Genomic DNA, 18,782 nt, shown 5'->3' on the forward strand with positions numbered 1-18,782 from the left:
GACACGCTGAAAGCATCTCTCAAGTCCCTGGATATCGACACCATCTCTTGGGAACTCTTGGCGCATGATCGACCGACATGGCGTACCCTGGTTTACCAGGGGTGCCAGACATATGAACACAGGAGGACAATCTTGGCACAAGAGAAGCGAGCACTCCGTAAAGCCAGAGCTGCAAATGCTGAAGCAACAGTGTCCACATCTCTCTGTTCAGTATGTGGCAGAACATTCCGTGCTAACATCGGTCTAATCAGCCATCTACGGACACACCGTTGATGGTCCACAATCCACAAGATGTCAAGGTCTTCATCGAAATCGATGGACGAACAACATATGTTATGGCCTGAATAGAAGGAAGTGACATCCAATAATCTTTTCTGCTGTCCTCTCCACTCTCTGCACAGACTTCCTGTCTATGAGGACTATCGATAATGATAAACTTAAATCTGGGGTTATCTCCTAATTGCCTTTTTATAGAGACTCCAATATTCCAGTTGTAACTCTATTGTAAGAGGTCTCCAGGTAAAGAGATTGAATCTTGTATTAACTAACAACACATTCAAATTCATTGTACTAAACACTATCTCCTCTAAAAGTGCTGAGTAATTTTAAGTGGCTTTTCAGCTATCTTGCTGATGTAAATACTTGTTGAATATTTATTCTTTCTATGTAGTGATGTGTCTAATTACTGCTGAACAACTGAGAATAGTTGAGGGATTTAGAAATATTTCCCCCAATTCTTTTTTTCCTATAGTTACACAGGGGAGGATCTTGGACTGACTTTTTGAAGGGATTTTTGAGGAGGGGAAAAAAGAATGAACATACCATTGCTTGTATTGTACATAAAGCTCGAATGGCAAGTAGAAAAACTTGTTCAAATGATGCATCTAATGGTATGCATTGATTTAACATGATTAAAGTTTCTTAAACTAGGTATTAAATTGACAGTGTTGTTTACTTTTTCCTTTTAATGTAGCTGCTGTGAATAATATGTGAATGGAAGCTGTCTTAGGCCTGGAAATAGCATATAAGATATTTCCAGCCTATACCCAGAGCTGTATATTTTTGCAGCCCTGGCTGTGTGCTAGAAAAACAAGCAGGTGACTGAATTTCTCCTTTCCCTGCTGAACTGCTGTTTACTGGTTTGTGGGCACTAAGCATATTTAACAAGGTTACATATATCTCTACTGAATCAAGCATTTTTCTTTTTTCTTTTATTTAGATAGGAAATTATATAATTTTATGTACAAAACTTTATGTCCCCATGATTTTATCAATCTATTCTTTTTTCACCTAAATAGAATTTCTCGTAACAAAGCTAACTCAATAATATTTGTTACATCAGTAATTGCAGTGCCCATGGGCTTTGTAAGTAAAACACACTCCATACTGAAACAGCTGTCCATTCTAATTCAGTATTTGCTTGTATCTATTATTTTCACAGAAGCTGGGACTGGAACCTTTATGGCTAGATTCTTCTTCATTTTTCTCTTTAAAACTACCTATGACAGATTGTGGAATCACTCTGTAAGATTGGAGCTTCTTTTGTTTGGGGAGCGTTGTTATAATTTTAACACATTAATGATTTTTAAATTGTGAATGTATAACCATCCTTTACATAGTAGTAATAACTAGCAAGGTGTGTATGTGGAGAATGTGTACTTTGAAGAAATCATTGAAGCTGATAATAAGAGATGTATATCAGCTACAGCTGGAAGATCAGACGTTTCCTATTCTAAGAAGAATAGAAAGCTGAATTAATTTGAAATACTCTCTTCTAAATAAGCTTAGAAATAAATAATCTTAGTAATATTTTGCCCATTCTATCTTGTAGATAACAGGTTAATTACTTAACAGAAATTCTTTTTTGCAGAAACTCCAACATTTGCATGAAAACAAGACTATTCATCCTAATCACTAAAGAAGGAGTTAAGCTTTGGATTTTGGTAAGTTGTGATTCTTTCTAGCTTGAAGTGTCATTTTCTTTTCAAAAAATTACAGTATGAACAGCAATAAACTTGGGAGTTTAAATTAGCGTATTTTAATAATTTGTCTATCATGCCAGTGGTGGAATTCAGCCGGTTGGCACCACTTCGGCAGAACCGGTAGCTAATTTTTTGTTGCCCAGGCCCAGAATGGACTTCCGGAAGTGGCAACCATACAGAGAACCGGTTGTTCACATATTTGAATCCCACCACTGTATCGTGCCACCAACAAGCTGGGGATGGTGGTGGAATTGATCTCTCAGCTTCAGCCAATTTGTGAGAAGCTATATGCATATTAGTAATTTTAGTGAGATTACTTAAAATATTGCCCAAAACAAAGTAATTCTTGTTTTAATATATTAAAATTTCTCCCTTTCCTCTGGTGATAGAAAATACTTCTGGCCTGCAGGATACAATGTTTTTCTGGTCTGCTGAATGAACTTGTTTTGCAATATAGGGTTTTTCTGCATATGTTTGTGGAAGAGTCCATACATGGTATACTTTCTTTTCTAGGCTATCACATTCTTTTCCCACTTACACTGGTACCGTTGTGATCATCAAAATCATAATAATTAATGGCACCTGCATCTGGCAAAACCATGTTCTCAGATTTGTAACTAGCTCCAGACTGTTTTTTAAATGTGCATTCAGAACGTGCTAGACTTTTTTCTCTTGCTGGCTAGGCACAGATGTTTTTTTAAACAGGCTGCTTCTTTACCTGGTGATAAATTGAAACAATTTCTGCAGATGAAGGAAATGCACCGACTTTCCAAATCTTTTTCTGACATACATCTTGTGCTATTTTTTGTGGGTTTTGTATTGTTCTTTGTTTTTAAACATTTTAATATTTGTTACCCGCCCAAAGTCACTGATAGTCAGGCAGCATATAAATTATTATTAATATGGAAACCACACCTAAGGTTTTGACCGCTCGTTCAGCAACCATTCAAATTTGCAATGGTGCTCAATGGGGGGGGGGGGCTTATGACTTGGAGTTATAGCTGTCACAGCAACCCTGCAGTCTTGTGCTTGTGATTGCCAGCATTCCCTACCAGCTTCCCACAAGCAAAGTCAGTGGGGGAAGCTGGCAAGAAATTGGAAGTCATGGTCATATAAAGTTTTCATTTAGCAACCTATGTACGGCTCACTTAACAACCTGAAATGGGACTGCCAGAACTACTATTGCTAAGCAGTGCAGTAATGTGATGTCACAGTTTTAATAAAGGAGAATATTTGTAGCCCAAGGTTAAAACCAGGAGCCCTTTGTGCTCTCTGAGCTTGGCTGTTTTCCTGCAGACGTTTCATTACTCAAACTACATAACATCATCAGTGCTGGATATCACAGTTTATGACTGTATCACTTAGCAATAGCAATTCTAGTCCCAATACCTGTCATAACCCAAAACTACCTGTATTGTCAAAAGTGACTGGTTATATCATTTTAGGTAGCATTTTGCTTATTCATATTTTGCTGAATAAGCTAGCTTTCTCTGTTTACCTAACAGGTTAAGCCAGGCATGGTTGAAAAGGGCCAAAACAAAGCCTGTCACAATCTTTGTCTCTCCTTTCCCCGCTTCCTTTTTGAGTTCATACATGATATTTTGGAGGATTGGGAAGCAAACAAATCTCTTAATTTATACAGAAAAGTATAGCACTCATTTTACCTCTATCCCTCAAACCTATAACAAGCCACACTGCCCCAGCGCATTCCTCAAGCTGACAGAAGTTATATAGTAAATATATTGCCTGCTTGAGAACAGAAGTTATACCTCAAAACAAAGCAAGGGCATTATTGGCTAATCCAGTGATTCTAGGCACTGACTAACAGTGGGTGTTCAGGATTTTACAATTGAATTTTTGAAACCCTACTTGGATTAAACTATGAGTTTGGTGCTCATGACGTTTCTTCTCTGTTTCTTTGCATGAGAGCCTCTTTTGATCTATGATTAATGCTGTCATTTACTAGGAATAATTTAGTTTACGAAAGAAAGGTAATAGATCAGATTGGACAAAATATAATATTTTATTATGTAGCACTTAATGAATTATAGAATTTGGTGCATTTTAATTGACAACTACAAAATACATTTTATGTTCTTAACCCTTTTGTATTACAATATTTCTATCTGCAAATTCCTCAGGGATTCCTCAGGGATTCTCAGCCATTTAAATATATCATACAGTGATAAAAACCACAATCTAAAATAACCTGACTTTCCCTTAAAGCGGGATACAGTCTCTCCCTTAACAAATGTTGATACATCATCGCCTTTTCAGAATAATTCTATTGTCATCACCTTCTCAAAGCCATAAAGGAGACACCATTTGGGTCTCCATGGAAAAACTGTTCCATAGGGAATAGAACATATATTGTTGGCACCCAGCCAGCCAGGCAGGAAGGAGGGATCAAGCACACAGTTAACCTGGAGTCACTGTGCAACTATGAAAGGGCTAGGACTGACCGCCCCCCCATATTCCTTGGAGCCTTATCTAATTGTTTGCAAGTGTACGCTGCTAAACAGATTCCTGTACTATACGCAGAAGATACTATTATTATTTATTATTTATTATTTAAATTTATATACCACCCTATCTCCCTTACGGGACTCAGGGCGGTGAACAGGCAATAATAAAAATCACAGTAAATATTACACAGTAAATATTACATAAAAGCCTGCTCTAAAATATGAAACCCCTAACAAAACAAAATTACGCCAGGCCGGCCGCATGGAACAGATGAGTTTTCAGGGCTCGGCGGAAGAGGCGCAGGTCCGCAATTGTACGTAGGTCGGGGGGTAGGTCATTCCAGAGGGCAGGAGCTGCCACAGAGAAGGCTCTCCCCCTGGGGGTCGCCAGCTGGCATTGGCTGGCCGACGGTACTCTAAGGAGGCCCTCTCTGTGGGAGCGGACTGGTCGAAGGGAGATATTTGGTAGGAGGCGGTCTTGCAAATACCTAGGTCCATTGCCATGGAGCGCTTTAAAAGTTGTTACTAACACCTTGAAGCGCACCCGGAAGGCCACCGGCAGCCAGTGCAGCTCGCGTAGGAGAGGTGTTACATGGGAGCATCTAGAGGCCCCCAAAATCCCCCGCGCAGCCGCATTCTGAACTAGCTGGAGCCTCCGGGTGCACCTCAAGGGGAGCCCCATGTAGAGAGCATTGCAATAGTCCAGGCGGGAAACAACGAGGGCTTGAGTGACCGTGCGTAGGGCATCCCGATCCAGAAAGGGGTGCAACTGGCGTATCAGGTGAGCCTGATGAAAAGCCCCCCTGGCCACAGCAGTCACATGATCGTCTAAAGACAGCCAAGCATCCAGGATGACGCCCAGGTTGCGGGCCCTCTCCACGGGAGCTAATGACTCGCCCCCGATAGCCAGAGATGGAACCAACTGGCTATGACGTGATGCCAGAAACCACAGCCACTCGGTCTTGGACGGGTTGAGTCGAAGCCTGTTCCTCCCCATCCAGACTAGTAGATAGCTTGACTTCTGCACATGTGGGTCTTGTTGTTCACTCCTAACATGTATTGAAAAGTAAAGTTTCCTATCTAGTCCCTCTGCCTAAATCTCACATGGAGATGGGAAGGCACTTCTAATTCTAATGTCAGTGCATGCACTATCCGTTTCACTTGAAACAGACAGTTCTGAAATTAGTAGGATGCCAAGCTATGAAGATTTTGCACTTTAAATTGTACTCATAAACCAGTACACACAACATTGTTTTATATGATTCTGCTGGCTCTCACCTGCTGGAAAATGGGATGGTGCATTTTGTATCAATTGCATCAATAGCTATTCTTTAAAGACAATCCCTGTAGAACACATTGCTATAATACATAATAAACATGACTATTTAAAAGACTTTCTATTCTACTGCACCAGATAAAATATCACAGATAAAAGTTTCCCTAATTAACTGCTGTTGGTAGAGTTACAGGAAGTCCTCAAGACCAGTTGCTTAGTGATTGTTGAGAGTTACAATGGACTACCCAAAAGATACAACCTGATTCCAAAGTTACAATGGCCATCCTCCCAGTCACATGACCACATGTTGAGTGCTCAGCAATCAACCCACATTTATGACCATTTGCAGCATCCTGCAGTCATGTGACTATGATTTATGACATTTTTGCCAAAAAGGGTGTTTATTCTGTTTTTTGGCAAAACCAGCTCATAGCGAACAATGGGTTCACTTAATGACTGTAGCATTCATTTAATGACCACCACAAATAATATTCATTACGCTTGTAAATTGATAATTACCTGTGTTTTCATTTATCTTTAATCTTATGAACCCATTATTCTGGTTCGTTGCAACATTTTAAAATAAAAAAATAGTTCTACAAATGAACCACAAAATACAAGGGAGCAACGTTCATTCCATTTTAATCATATATACATCAACTGCAAAAACATGTAAATACAAATTTGTTCATCACTGCACATATCCTTCTGACATTTTGTAGATTTAGAAGTATTTCTGTGATAGTTGTTGTTTTACATGGAGTCACCCTCCTTCAAAACAGGAGCTTTACTCTACCTCATTTTGAAAAATCTGTTCTTACACAGAACTAGTGTATCTATTCATTTGAAGTTTCTCAGGATTCCTCTTAGGGAGTAGTATTTCTAACATTTTATTCAATTTTCTTATAACCATTTCATAATTTCCATTTATAGGCAGAGAGGCACACAAATTCTGACCCACATCTAATAACCTGGGATAATCTAAACCAAATAGAGCAGTTTCCTGGATATTCACAAATATTCTTTCTATGTATACTTAAATCTGTATGTTCAAAATTACATATTCAAAAATTTTTGGAAGGGAAGGGCAGAATGGAAAAATTATAATGTATGAAAGTTTTCTGTGGTATAATATTTTCTGATCTTTTAAGTTACAGTCTTATAGCATCTATGTATTATTGTCTCCTCATATATTCTGTAGTTAAATTCCATACTTAACTTCAGTACCTTAACTTCATTTTTGTTCACCAAGTTTGAGTTCTTCCTTCTGTTTATTATGAAGAGTTTATTATGATTATTGGAATTGCTCAATGTTTAATGCATATAGGTTGTAGCATATAGAAAACACTAGTCATAAATAATTTAAGCATTTTAATTAAAGTAATTAACTTAATTCAACTTGATCCATTTAATTTTGCTTTCTATCTCATAATATATTTTGGATCTGTAAGTTACAAAACAATGTATGACAAACAAACAATTCAATGCTAATGAAGTTGATGTCACAAAAAATTGATACACTGTTTATATTAATTTCAGAAAATTCAAATGCAAGAATCAGCTTATAAAATATTTCCAAGTAAAATAATTGAAACAGATTTTTCTGAATCATTAGGAAATAAATATTTTTACATGTCCTATAATCAGAGGTAATCTTCTAATATTTAGGCATACAATCTTGAATTCACAGATAAGTATAGGTAGCCCATTCAAAGTTACGGGGAGCTTTCCAGAGCTACTTGCAATCAGGATTTGAAGTTCCGGCAGCTCCCCCATCCCCCACAGTCCTATATCACATTTTGGGTATTTGGCAGTCAGTTTGCATTTATGGGCCTTTGCAGTATCCCACAATCACATAACCATGATTTACCATGCTTTTTTGCCAGAAACCAGTGGCAAAAAACCCCTCCCATTTCAGACACTGCATTCACTTTACAGCCATTGCAAATAAGGTAGAGTCAGGTGCAGTCATGTGGTGAACCTCTTAACAGCTAGCACAATTTATGATCCTAATTCTGGGCTCAGTTATGGTTGTAAGCCAAGGCCTACTTGTAAAAGCTCATGGTTGATCCCTGCTTAATCTATTTCGTTTGCATGATTATGGACTCTGTCTCTTACTTGCTCATGTATGTATGTATCTTCAATAGAGACAGCTGAATTTGTCATTCCAGATTTCCCCAGTATCTAATTTTTCTGATCTTAAGTTTACTTTAGTTTGCTTTTGTAGCCAGAGAAGGAAGAAAGCACCTAAGCCTAGTCATTGTGGCAAAAGTATGGTGGTTCCTAGTTATAAATCAAATCAGTGAGTTAATTAGTGAAATGAAAAATTGACATTAAAGGCCCAATATAAGACCAATAATTACCTACAAGAATTAAGTACTCTATCAAAGTTAGACAGTGAGCTATTGCAAGGGTAGCCAGAGTCCAAGCATATGAAATGTACTTTGCTTTGTTCTCCCTAAAATTCTAGGAACTCACAGCTGAATCCTATGCAAAGTAGATGATCATCAAATGAGAACAAGGCACTTTGAAATGCATCCCAGTCTGGGACTTGGTTTTCAGAATCCAAATGGAATTTGTAGTCCTTTCACACATGTACAAAAGCCAGCCCGGGTTCCTTATTTTTTTTTTATTTCAGCTGCCTAACATTGGAGTATATTATTATTATGGTTTAGTGTTCAGTCAGCCAGATGTTTGGGCTGGATTTGGCATTGGCAACTATTAAGTCCTTTTCAAGGACCTGGGATTGGCAGATATGGATGATTGATGATGTTACAGCTGTTGTTGCAGAATGTAAAGCTGTTTTTTGCAATTGTTTGATAATGAATTTGTCTAGGCTAATAATGTTCAAGTGGTGCTTCATTTTGGTGGGGATTGCACCCAAGACACCTCTTACTATTGGTACACACTTTGCTTTCTTTTGCCTCAGTCATTCTATTTCTATTTGCAGGTCTTTGTATTTTGTTATCTTCTCAATTCTTTTATTACATAATTATTGATGGTAAAAAAGCATTTGTGAGCTATTGGAAATGTTACAGAGATCCCTGTGCATCCTGATCCACCTTCTGACAACCATTAAGCTAAAGAATTAGCTACTCGAACAAAAATGGACAGTTTTTGTAGCGTCAAGCAGCATGACTAAACCAGAGGCTTAAACTCAGCAGTGAATCATTTCTGAGAAAGAAAGGCGAGATAATTGGTTTTTTATCTAGAAATTTTGACATTGGCATGACACAAGTACTGAAGCATGCTGAATTTACTGAACTGAAATAATTTATTTAAGCAACTTGTGGAATTTAAAGCCAAATTAGACATAATATATGCAAACCTTTGCATGTGATTTAGGTGACTGCCGCATTTATGAAAAGCAAGCAAAATGGAAGATAAAATTACTTCATTCCAACCAGTTTTGTGAGTTTCAAAAAGATTCACATGCTAGAACAATACCCACTATGAAGAAAGAGGATATTCATTTTTTTCTTTTCTTTTATTTCTTCTCTTTAAATTATACCATTACCTCATGTTGTATACTTTCTTCAAGCTCTTAAGCAAGCCATGTTTTTATATCCTGCAAAATGTGGGAAAAATAGATTCTGTCTAGTATGATATTTAGTAGTCATTAGCTAAATCTGATACTTATATCTGATATCTTATATCTGATACTTCTACAACAGAAGTTTTGAAAAAGTTTTTCAAAACATTTCTATCTGGAAGCAGCAATAGAATTTAGAATATTGCTTCTCAATATTATTAGGTCATTCTGTAAAATATTTCATTGATTTCATCTGAAACAGCTTAAAATGAAGAAATGTTTCTCTGCATGACATAGCTCAATATTCGGATTGAGTCAGAAAAGGAATTAATGTTTACTTCTGATCAGTGCTTTTTTTCTAAAAAAAAAAAAAAAAGATGCCAGAACTCACACACGTCATACAATCCACCTTGCCTACCCTACAAGGTTCCATCCAAAAAAGGTGCTGGAACTCCGTTCTGGGCATTCTATGAGGAAAAAAAGCCCTGCTTCTGATCATGTTAATGTGTGTTAGTAAATGATTTTTTGTGCAAATTGTTTCCATGTGGCTTCATATAAAAAGGAATTAAGGCCACTTACATAAATGTTTGGATTTGGTTCTATTCATGTATTGGACAAAAAATGTTTTATCTTTATAAAATTTAATGGACTAAGTCCATTTATCCCTATGCAAGTCTTTTCCAAATTAGATGCCCTCCAGATGTGTTATCCTACACTTTGTTTAGTTACCAGTCAGTATTGCTGTTAATGATAATAGCTGTAAAAAAAAAAGGTAAAGGTTTCCCTTATCCATTCGTGTCCATCTTTGGGGTGTTCATCTCTGTTTCTTAGCAAGGGAGCCAATGTTGTCCGAAGACATTTCCATGGTCATGTGGCCAGGATAATTATCTACTGAGACACATGGAATGCTGTTACCTTCTCACCAAAATGGTACCTATTTATCCAGTTGCATTTGCATGTCTTCAGATTACTAGGTGGGCAAGAATTGGGACAGGTAACAGGAGCTCACCCATTGTGCGGGGTTCGGGTCTCAAACCCAGGCTGTCACCTTTCCAGCTGACAAGCTCAGCATCTTTAATTGCAGAACATTGCACCCCTCTGATATTAGCTGCGGGTAATGGAAACTCTAGGTCTGCTTATCAGTAGGAACCAAAGGGTTAATGCTTACAGATAGTTAATATATACATGTAGTCCTCAGTTACTGACTTCTCTGTTTACCAATCATTCAAAGTTATGACAGCACTAAAGAAGTAATTTTACAACTGAACCTTCAACTTATGATGTCCATCATGTCCCATGGTCACATTATTGCCATTTGCACACTTCACAGCTGGCTTTCAGCAAGCAGAGTCAATGGATGGATACGCTCGCAGCAAAATTATAAATCACAGTCACATGATATCTCACTTAACAGCCAGGGTGGAAGTGAGGTAATAAGTCTTATCGTGCTCATATGATGTCTTACTTAATGACTATGGTGTCTAGCAATGTAGTTGCCAGTCTCATTTGAAGTCATAAGCAAGGACTTCTTGTACTTGCTTGGAAAGAAAAATAATTTCAAAATTATGTACCAACCTCTTCCCCTCCCATCCCAAGAAAAGCTGTTAGAAAATTTACAACTCTGGCTTCATGGTTGACTGGCTAATGAGGTGCAGAAAGAGAACATTGCCAAGCGTGGCGTGACATTGTGATCCTTTGGTAAAAAGCAAGCGCCTTAGGAGATCTTGTTCAGCTAATGGTGCAGACTTCAAAGGCCAGCCAGCTGCCTCCAGGAAAAGGTTAATAACCATAATTTTGAAAAACAGCCTTAGGAAATCCATGTCTTGGGATTAAAATATAAAGCATACATATTTCTGAACATAAACAAATTCTTTATACGCTTTCATTATTTCTGGTACTTTTTATTAAAGGAGCAGGATGTGATTTCAGACTGAGCCTCTTCTGCAAATCAGTGTTGGTTTTATGCTTGCCATTTTCCCTGTGAAGTAATTTATGATAATCAAATCTGACAGTGTGGCATAATACAGGATTTCAGCCCTTGCCCTTTTCTTTGATAGTATGACCCAAATCTGCATTCTGTGGTATGATAAAAAGATGAAAGTTTCTCTCTAGAACATAAGACTGGGTGCCTCTCTGCAGAGCCTGCATTAATGACTTTGTTATAGATATTAAGACATGGGTTGTATTGTAGTTCGACTGTTGAGTGAGGAGGTGGGTTTTCAATATTATGGTTTTTATCACTGTATGATATATTTAAAGTGCTGGAAATATTCGTGGAGTCTAGATATAGAAACAATGTAATAAATAAGAATGTTGCAGCTGTCAACCTAGATAATAGCAGGCAATTGCTATTATCTAGGTGATCACTTGACCACCCTTTTCTGAGAGAAATTGACCAGAAAAAATGAAAAATAATTCAGAATTATTTTTCACACACACCATATCTTTTTGATGAATGAGAATTTAGTAAATATATTTTTCATACTTGGGTTCCAAGTAAACCTTGTGGATCCCTATAAATCTTATTGGAGATTTTATTTTGGGAAGGGAGTGCCTTCAAATCAATTTTTGACTAGAGCACCTGGTCTAGTCCCTGAATTTTTCTTGGCAAGGTTTTTTTGGAAGGCCACTTGCCATTACCTCCTTCCTAGGGCTAACAGAGAGTGACTGGTCACCCAACTGGCTTTGTGCCTAAGGCAGAACTAGAACTCACAGACTTTTGGTTTCTAATCTGGTTCATTTGCCACTATTGGTTGTCAAAACTTATTGTAATTCCATATTAACAAATTGATAAGGACAAGCAGATTCTCTGAAAACAAACTAGCCTTCATATTTCATCAGTTGCCCAAAAGACATTGGTTAATGCATATCCTAGCATGTATCTACAAATCTGTGTATTGTAACCATGTAAGATGTCTTTCTGCTTAGTTTTCTTGCAATATTTTTGTCATTCTTAAAATATTTTTTTAGGGGAAACACAAAGTTAAAAATTGAAATTGGTAAAATATTAGCCTGTGGAACCTGAGTGCACAGGCTGTAACGTGTCTCAACACTTTCTGCAACTTCGTAGAAGAATGTCCTCTGCAAATATATCAGTGTGATCAAGATTCCTTGAAAACAATTAATGCATTTGAAAGTTCAGGGTTATGCATTTTATATAAATGAACTTTTTGTTACATCCTTATTTACAATTTGTCATCCTAATAGAATTTGGGACATATTTGTTATAACAGCGGTTCCCCCTTAAGAGGATACTTGGTGAGTGTCATATGCTTTTCTTTAAAAACTGCTGTCAATAGTATTTTTTTTAAAAAAGGAATAGATTTCTAATATTTTTCAAGATTGCAATGAAATGAACAATTAATAGTTGAAGCTGAGATTCCCCCCTCCTAACACTGGTATTGTGTCTTTTTTTTAAAAAAAACACGTGCTGTGTTTCTTATAGAAAAAAAATATATACTATGATTTACATAAAAAGCTAGTTTGATCCATTGAGATCCTTGCTGGGGTTTCTTGCTGCAAAGAAAAGGATATGCTAATAACTGTAATCATCCATCTGAAAAACCTTACAGTTGGATTGCTCATAAAAAACGAATTTAGAACTAAATTTTAACCCCTTTCAAATCACTAGCAGAGGAAAAAAATGCAAAATGGCAAGAAAGCAGTTGCCATCAAACAGTGTGAGATAACTGGCAGAAAACTGCAAAAATGCTACTACAATCTGTGGAGTCCTTGGTGTTTTCTAATCTTGATTATTTGCTTGCAAATGTTCCATTATTCAACTGCATAACTAACTTCTGCAAGCAACAACCAAGATCAGAAAGTACTAAGGGCTCCATAGTTCAACCCCGAGGCACGCTGGCTGAGGAATTCTGGGAGTTGAAGTCCACAAGTCATAAAAGGGCCAAGTTTGAAGATACCTGCTATAGATATTTCTCGTCTATTGATGCTAGTAGGAGAAATACCTTGTTGAAACAAGTAAATTAACATTCCTCTGGTCCACTAAGTGTGTCACTTTGTCAAAGAATGCAATAAGATTTGTCTGGCATGATCTGTTTTTGACAAACCCATATTGGCTTTTGATAATGCCTTTGTTTGCATCTAGGTGTTTGCTGATTCGTTGCTTGATTTCTTTTCCAGAATCTTTCCAGGTATTGAGGTCAGGCTGATAGATCTGTAGTTTCCTGGATCCATTTGTTTTCCTTTTTTGAAGATGGGAACTACATCAGCTCTTTGGATCCTATGGATCGATGTTTTTAAAACCCGTGCCACCCCCCCAGTCTACTCCCTTTTCATATCTCCCAGTAATACCAAAACAATAATATAATATTATTTTTGATACCAAAAATAATTTTCTATGTAGCCAGGAAAGAAAGTTCTGCATTTGTATTGTCTCTGAATTTGATGCTCTGTCCATTAGATTTCCAATCTAATGTCCAGCTTCTGAATACCTCTTCCACTGAGTGTTTACTTCCAATATTAGTTTCTTTCATTCTATTTCGAGCTAAGTTTCCTATTTTTTAGAAAAACCTGCATGAAGGGTTTTTTTGCATATTTCTCCTGATATGTGCATTATTGTGAAATAGGCTGTGTTCTCCTTTGTAACCTTCACAAATTCCAAGTAGAGAACCCTAACCACTGGCTCAGACTCTGTAGAGCATTAAATGCCTGTTTTTTGCATTCCAGATAAATTTTAGTGCCTTAAACTTTATGTAGCTAACTATATTTTATTTTAAAATGATGTGGCCACATGTTTGCCTCAACATTTTATTGGAATATAATTCATGCCATTTCTTGATATTGACCATGCTCACTAAAAGTATTTGGAATAGGAATTCAGCAACATCTGGAAGCCCACCCCTTGCCCATCCCTGCTTTAAAATATTCCATTTTAAGTATATTACATGGTCTGTGTGATTCAATTAATAATAGCTGTCATTATGGGATGGATGGCTACAAAATATCTACAAAAACATCTGATGCTCTAGAAATGCTTTGAGTGCCATTACTTGTCCAAATCTACAATACGTGTCAATGTTAGGCAAGGAGCAAGAAGGGATATTTTCTTAGGTCCTTGTGTGGGTATCAAGGTGTACTGCTACAGTTTAAGTGAGGAATTGGCAATTTAACAGTTCATCAACTCACCGATTTATCACATTTCAGATATATAACTGGTTGAATTCCTTTTTATAATGTGGTGAAGAATCTCTTTAAGTACTTATTCATATGTGAAGTGCCTTACTAGAGCTTCTTCACTTATTGCCTTTAGCTGGCGTGTGAGTTATACAAGGCTTGGTATCAAAGCCTACATTGAATCTTGATATGTATGCATCAGGTCTTAAAGAAAAGAACTTAAGTAGTCTTCAGATGCTTTGTTCCAATAAATGGAAACAAAGGAGGTCTTCCCTCTGCCATCTGATATCACTGTAATATAGTGCTATGGTTTGTGATTCTGTGGTTTCATGGCAGCTATATTCAGCAAAACTATCAAGTGTTATTCTCAGGCACTATGGAAAATCAAATCAAATAATTTGAATACTTATCCTTTCAGAATGTTTCCACTTCTTAGGTTGTGGCATAAAAATCCTGAAATCATAGCTGTCTTTAAAAGCTTTAGAAAACTTTTTTTTAGAAATGAACAACATGATCAAAGATAGAGTGGATTGTCAGATCTCTTTCCGAATCAATGTCAGTTTCATCTGTGTTCATTCATACATTTTTTATATTTCTGGATCAGTCTTACGCACGTAAACATACACATATTTGCATTTATATGCAAACCTACTTTGCCACAAAATATATACTTTAAAGATTATTTTTGAAATGCTTTAATGTATTTTATGCACACATTTTATTGCACATATATTTTTGACTAAAACTTATTTTGTTGAGGTTTATTTCATGAAATTTGGGAATGTACAAAAACTAATGGGTAAGTCTTTTAGCCATTTAGTCTTTCCCAATCTGATAAATTAAAGATTTTATGAAATTTATCTCACGTGGTTTCCACTAGAATGGCCATCAAATTAGTTGGGAATTTAGGGATTGAAGTCCAAAATATCTCAAGGCACTGGGTACATCAAGATTAGTTTGAGGAATGCAAATAAAGTTGAAGCATTTAAAAATGCAAACTGTACGAGGACTTGAACATTTTTAGACCTTTCCCAAAGGGACTTCTAATCCAGTTCTTATTTGTTTCTTCATCTATTTTACCTCAGCAGATGCTTGCATGCGAGCAAAAGCAAGATAGTGCTTATGATGCTTGATCTGAAGCATGGACCCTGGGGAGTAAAACTGTATAAGTGATTTGGCAACCTTTGGCTGATTTGTATCCCATGAGAATTTGGTTCGTAATACAAGGTAAAGACTCAGTAAAACTGATCTATGTTTTGGGTTCTTGGACAGCTGTAATAACATTGAAAGAAATAAGTTAGGGAAAAATAATTTTCTCAACCAAATGCAAAGTTCTTAAGACTGTGCCACAGCCATTACCTCGGTAATGAAATTCTGGGGAATCCTGCATGAATGCGGACAGAAATGAAAAAGTGAGTCAAGGATAAACTTCCTTTTGTTGACTACAGTCTCCATCAGCTGGAATTATATGGTAACAGGATTTGTGATCCAACAAAAACAACATATGATAGTTTAAGATGGGAAAAATTGAATCTATGCTTTCACAATCTGTGATTGTGCTTTCCCACAACATGAGTATCAGCATGAGACGCCTTGAAATAACAGGATTTTTTTCTCTGAAGAGCTCAAAGTTTGGGTAGGTATATTCAAATTCTAGGATGCAGTGTTTCACAATTAATGTTTTATCACTTGAAAATCTCTTTGTCTATATTGTAACGTATTGGTGGAATTTGAAGAGTATTGTAATTCAGTGATATGTTCCTACTACCATGTAATTAAATAAATTATTTTTACATTACTGTAGCAAAAAGGAGGACTTACAGAATGCTGCTTACAGATGTGTCTGTCAGAAATAAACCTTTCCCGATTATATTCCGATACAAGCATCTGAAGTTGCATTAGCCTTTGTTTTTTCTTTTCTTCCTTTTCAACTGCACAGCAGGGACTATCTGCTTTCAGATATTTTTTTATTTATTTACTTGAAAACAAGTACAAAATGTTAAGACATTAAAACATTAAATATTAAAAATAAACAGAGACTGAATAGATTAAAACCCAAAAAACACCAAGGTGGGGTGGGATGTTCTTCTAAATCCATTAACCACTTCCGGCATGGAACATCCTCATCAGGGTCCAAGGACAAATGCCAGAACCAGGTATTGAGGCTCGGTTGGAAGGTCAAGAGGGCAGGGCCAGGTGGAAATTCTGGGAGTTGGAGTCCACACATTTTAATGTTGAGGTTTAAAAATACTGTTTTAGAATATGGTCTTCAACTTGATTATAAATAAATATCTTTTTCTCTCAATCTGATAGAATACAGTTAAGCTAATGGCTTTTAAGATTATAGGGAACTTGAATGATGCATAAATAATAAAAAAATAAGTCATTAGTCGTATTTATTTATGGTATGATATATTGTTAAGGCAATCAGTGCTGAATTCTACTTTTCTAAAAGGGCTCCTTAAAAATAAAAGGAAATCAATTTGTAATTAGTCTTTTGCACATTCATTACTCAGTTTGACTATTCACATTTTAATGGGGGCTAGCTTCAGGCCTGTCGTGTTAACATATTAACTTATTTTAGTACCATCTTCTACAAGAATCCATCTTCAATATTATGGCAGCTGAATTCAATGATTTTATCAGCAAGTGAATGATAGATCATTTTTAAAAATCAGTATATAAATTGCACAGAAACACAGCATTGAAAATGTTTTGGTAATATTTTTGTTTGCTGTAACACCTGCCTAGTATTCCTTTTAATAAAGGATCAGCCCTACAATGTATGTACAACAGTGGTATTAGGTCAATAGGTATTTATCGTATTTCATATAGTTATATTCAACCTTTCTTTTATCATGCTAGTATAAATGGGATTTTTAGTCCTTCAGTCTCATGAAATGACCTATTCCAGACCTGCTTAGCTTTATCAAGATGTCTGGATTATGTACCCATAGCCTTTACCTCCTTTGATCCTAAGGCTTTAATCTTAAGTAGCTTTCTACACTGATAGAAAATAACTTAGAGAGGTTTAAACTCTCCCACTCAAAAGTAGTCACCCAGGTGATTCCAAAGGGACCCCTGTTCCTGTAGAGCAGATTTTCAGGGAAATTAAAAAATGTCATACCAATCTTTTTACTGATGGAAGCATCACATGGGCATTATAGGATCTCAGCCTATTTGAAGGAGCAAATAATGCTTATTAGACATATAATAGTTCATGCAACATTGGAAGTAGGCAGAGATATAGCCTAATTTCTACAGTAATGGTTCTACCTCTGCAAAAACAGGTAGTCCTTGACTTATAATCGATCACTTAGTGACCCATACAGAGTTACAACAGAGCCTTCATATGGTACTTACAACTTTATTCTGTGTTGTACTTGTTTGTTCTGAGAACAAGTAGAAATGTATTGAGAAACACTGATGATTCTATTAAAATATTAAGTGAGAAGACTGTAGTGGGATTTCAGCCCACTGTGATTCTTTCCCACATCCTTACATTGCTTTTTAAAATATTATTATAATCTTTTACAGTATATGTAAAATATGACAGTTTCAAAAAAAGCTAAATTATGGAAACAATTCCATGTGATAGTTCTATACCTAGGTGGAATCAAGCACCTCTTATTGTTCTGATATCATCTTCCCATACTTCAATATGTTTCCTAGAAATTATTTTTTTCTGCCAAATTCAGGTGTTTAACCAAAGATTTTGAAAAGTATCCTGGAGTGACTGACCAACCAAAGCAGGTGGAAGGCAAAGAATATATCCAGCATATACAACTGATGGAGTCTATTAATAATCACCAACAGATGGGCATTACAAAAAAATCAAGGTAATTTTTCCTTGCATATAGCAAAGTATTTTAAGATCATTTAATTTAATTTGGACAAGTAAGCTTTAACTAGCAAACATTTCTGGGAGATGAATAATGGAGGCGGGATATTATCCAAAATTTGCCTTCTTTGGAAGGGATAGAAAATCCCGAGATACATTTTCCTATCATTTTAAGAGAGGGCAAACAAACTATGGTGTAAAACCTAAAGCAACTGTTTTAAAAACTAAAAATATATTCTAAATTCTGCTTGCCTCCTGAAATCCAGGAAACAGAGGAAAACTCAAGCCCCACTCTTCCTCCTAGAGTTACCGCCATGTTTGAGTTGGACAGCCATATAAATTTATTTAATAAATAAATAATCAAATAAAATGTTTGTGATGTAGTCCTGATCCCTTCCATCATCATGTATATCCAACCATTGTTCTGGCCTAAACCTGTAGTATTGCTGAATCAGAATAAAAATATAAAATTTTGGACCAGATTGCCCAAATATATGAATAGTCCTGCAGGAATGCCCTTAAGTTCTAATTCATTCCCTAAATATCAAAGAGC

General features: G+C 36.4%; 1 protein-coding gene across 1 annotated transcript in view; it reads left to right on the plus strand.

The window, feature by feature from the left end:
* The window catches only part of MYO3A (myosin IIIA), a 94,557-nt gene that overhangs the window by 1,518 nt on the left and 74,257 nt on the right, over positions 1–18,782 (plus strand). Inside the window, 3 exon segments of the mRNA XM_029283085.1 lie at positions 15,474–15,662; positions 16,973–17,037; positions 18,087–18,227. Of these exon segments, the coding sequence (XP_029138918.1) occupies positions 15,474–15,662; positions 16,973–17,037; positions 18,087–18,227 (395 nt within the window).

The sequence above is a fragment of the Protobothrops mucrosquamatus genome, unplaced genomic scaffold, assembly GCF_001527695.2.
Source record: "Protobothrops mucrosquamatus isolate PMUCROS unplaced genomic scaffold, P.Mucros_1.0 scaffold13, whole genome shotgun sequence".
Classification (NCBI taxonomy): domain Eukaryota; kingdom Metazoa; phylum Chordata; class Lepidosauria; order Squamata; family Viperidae; genus Protobothrops; species Protobothrops mucrosquamatus.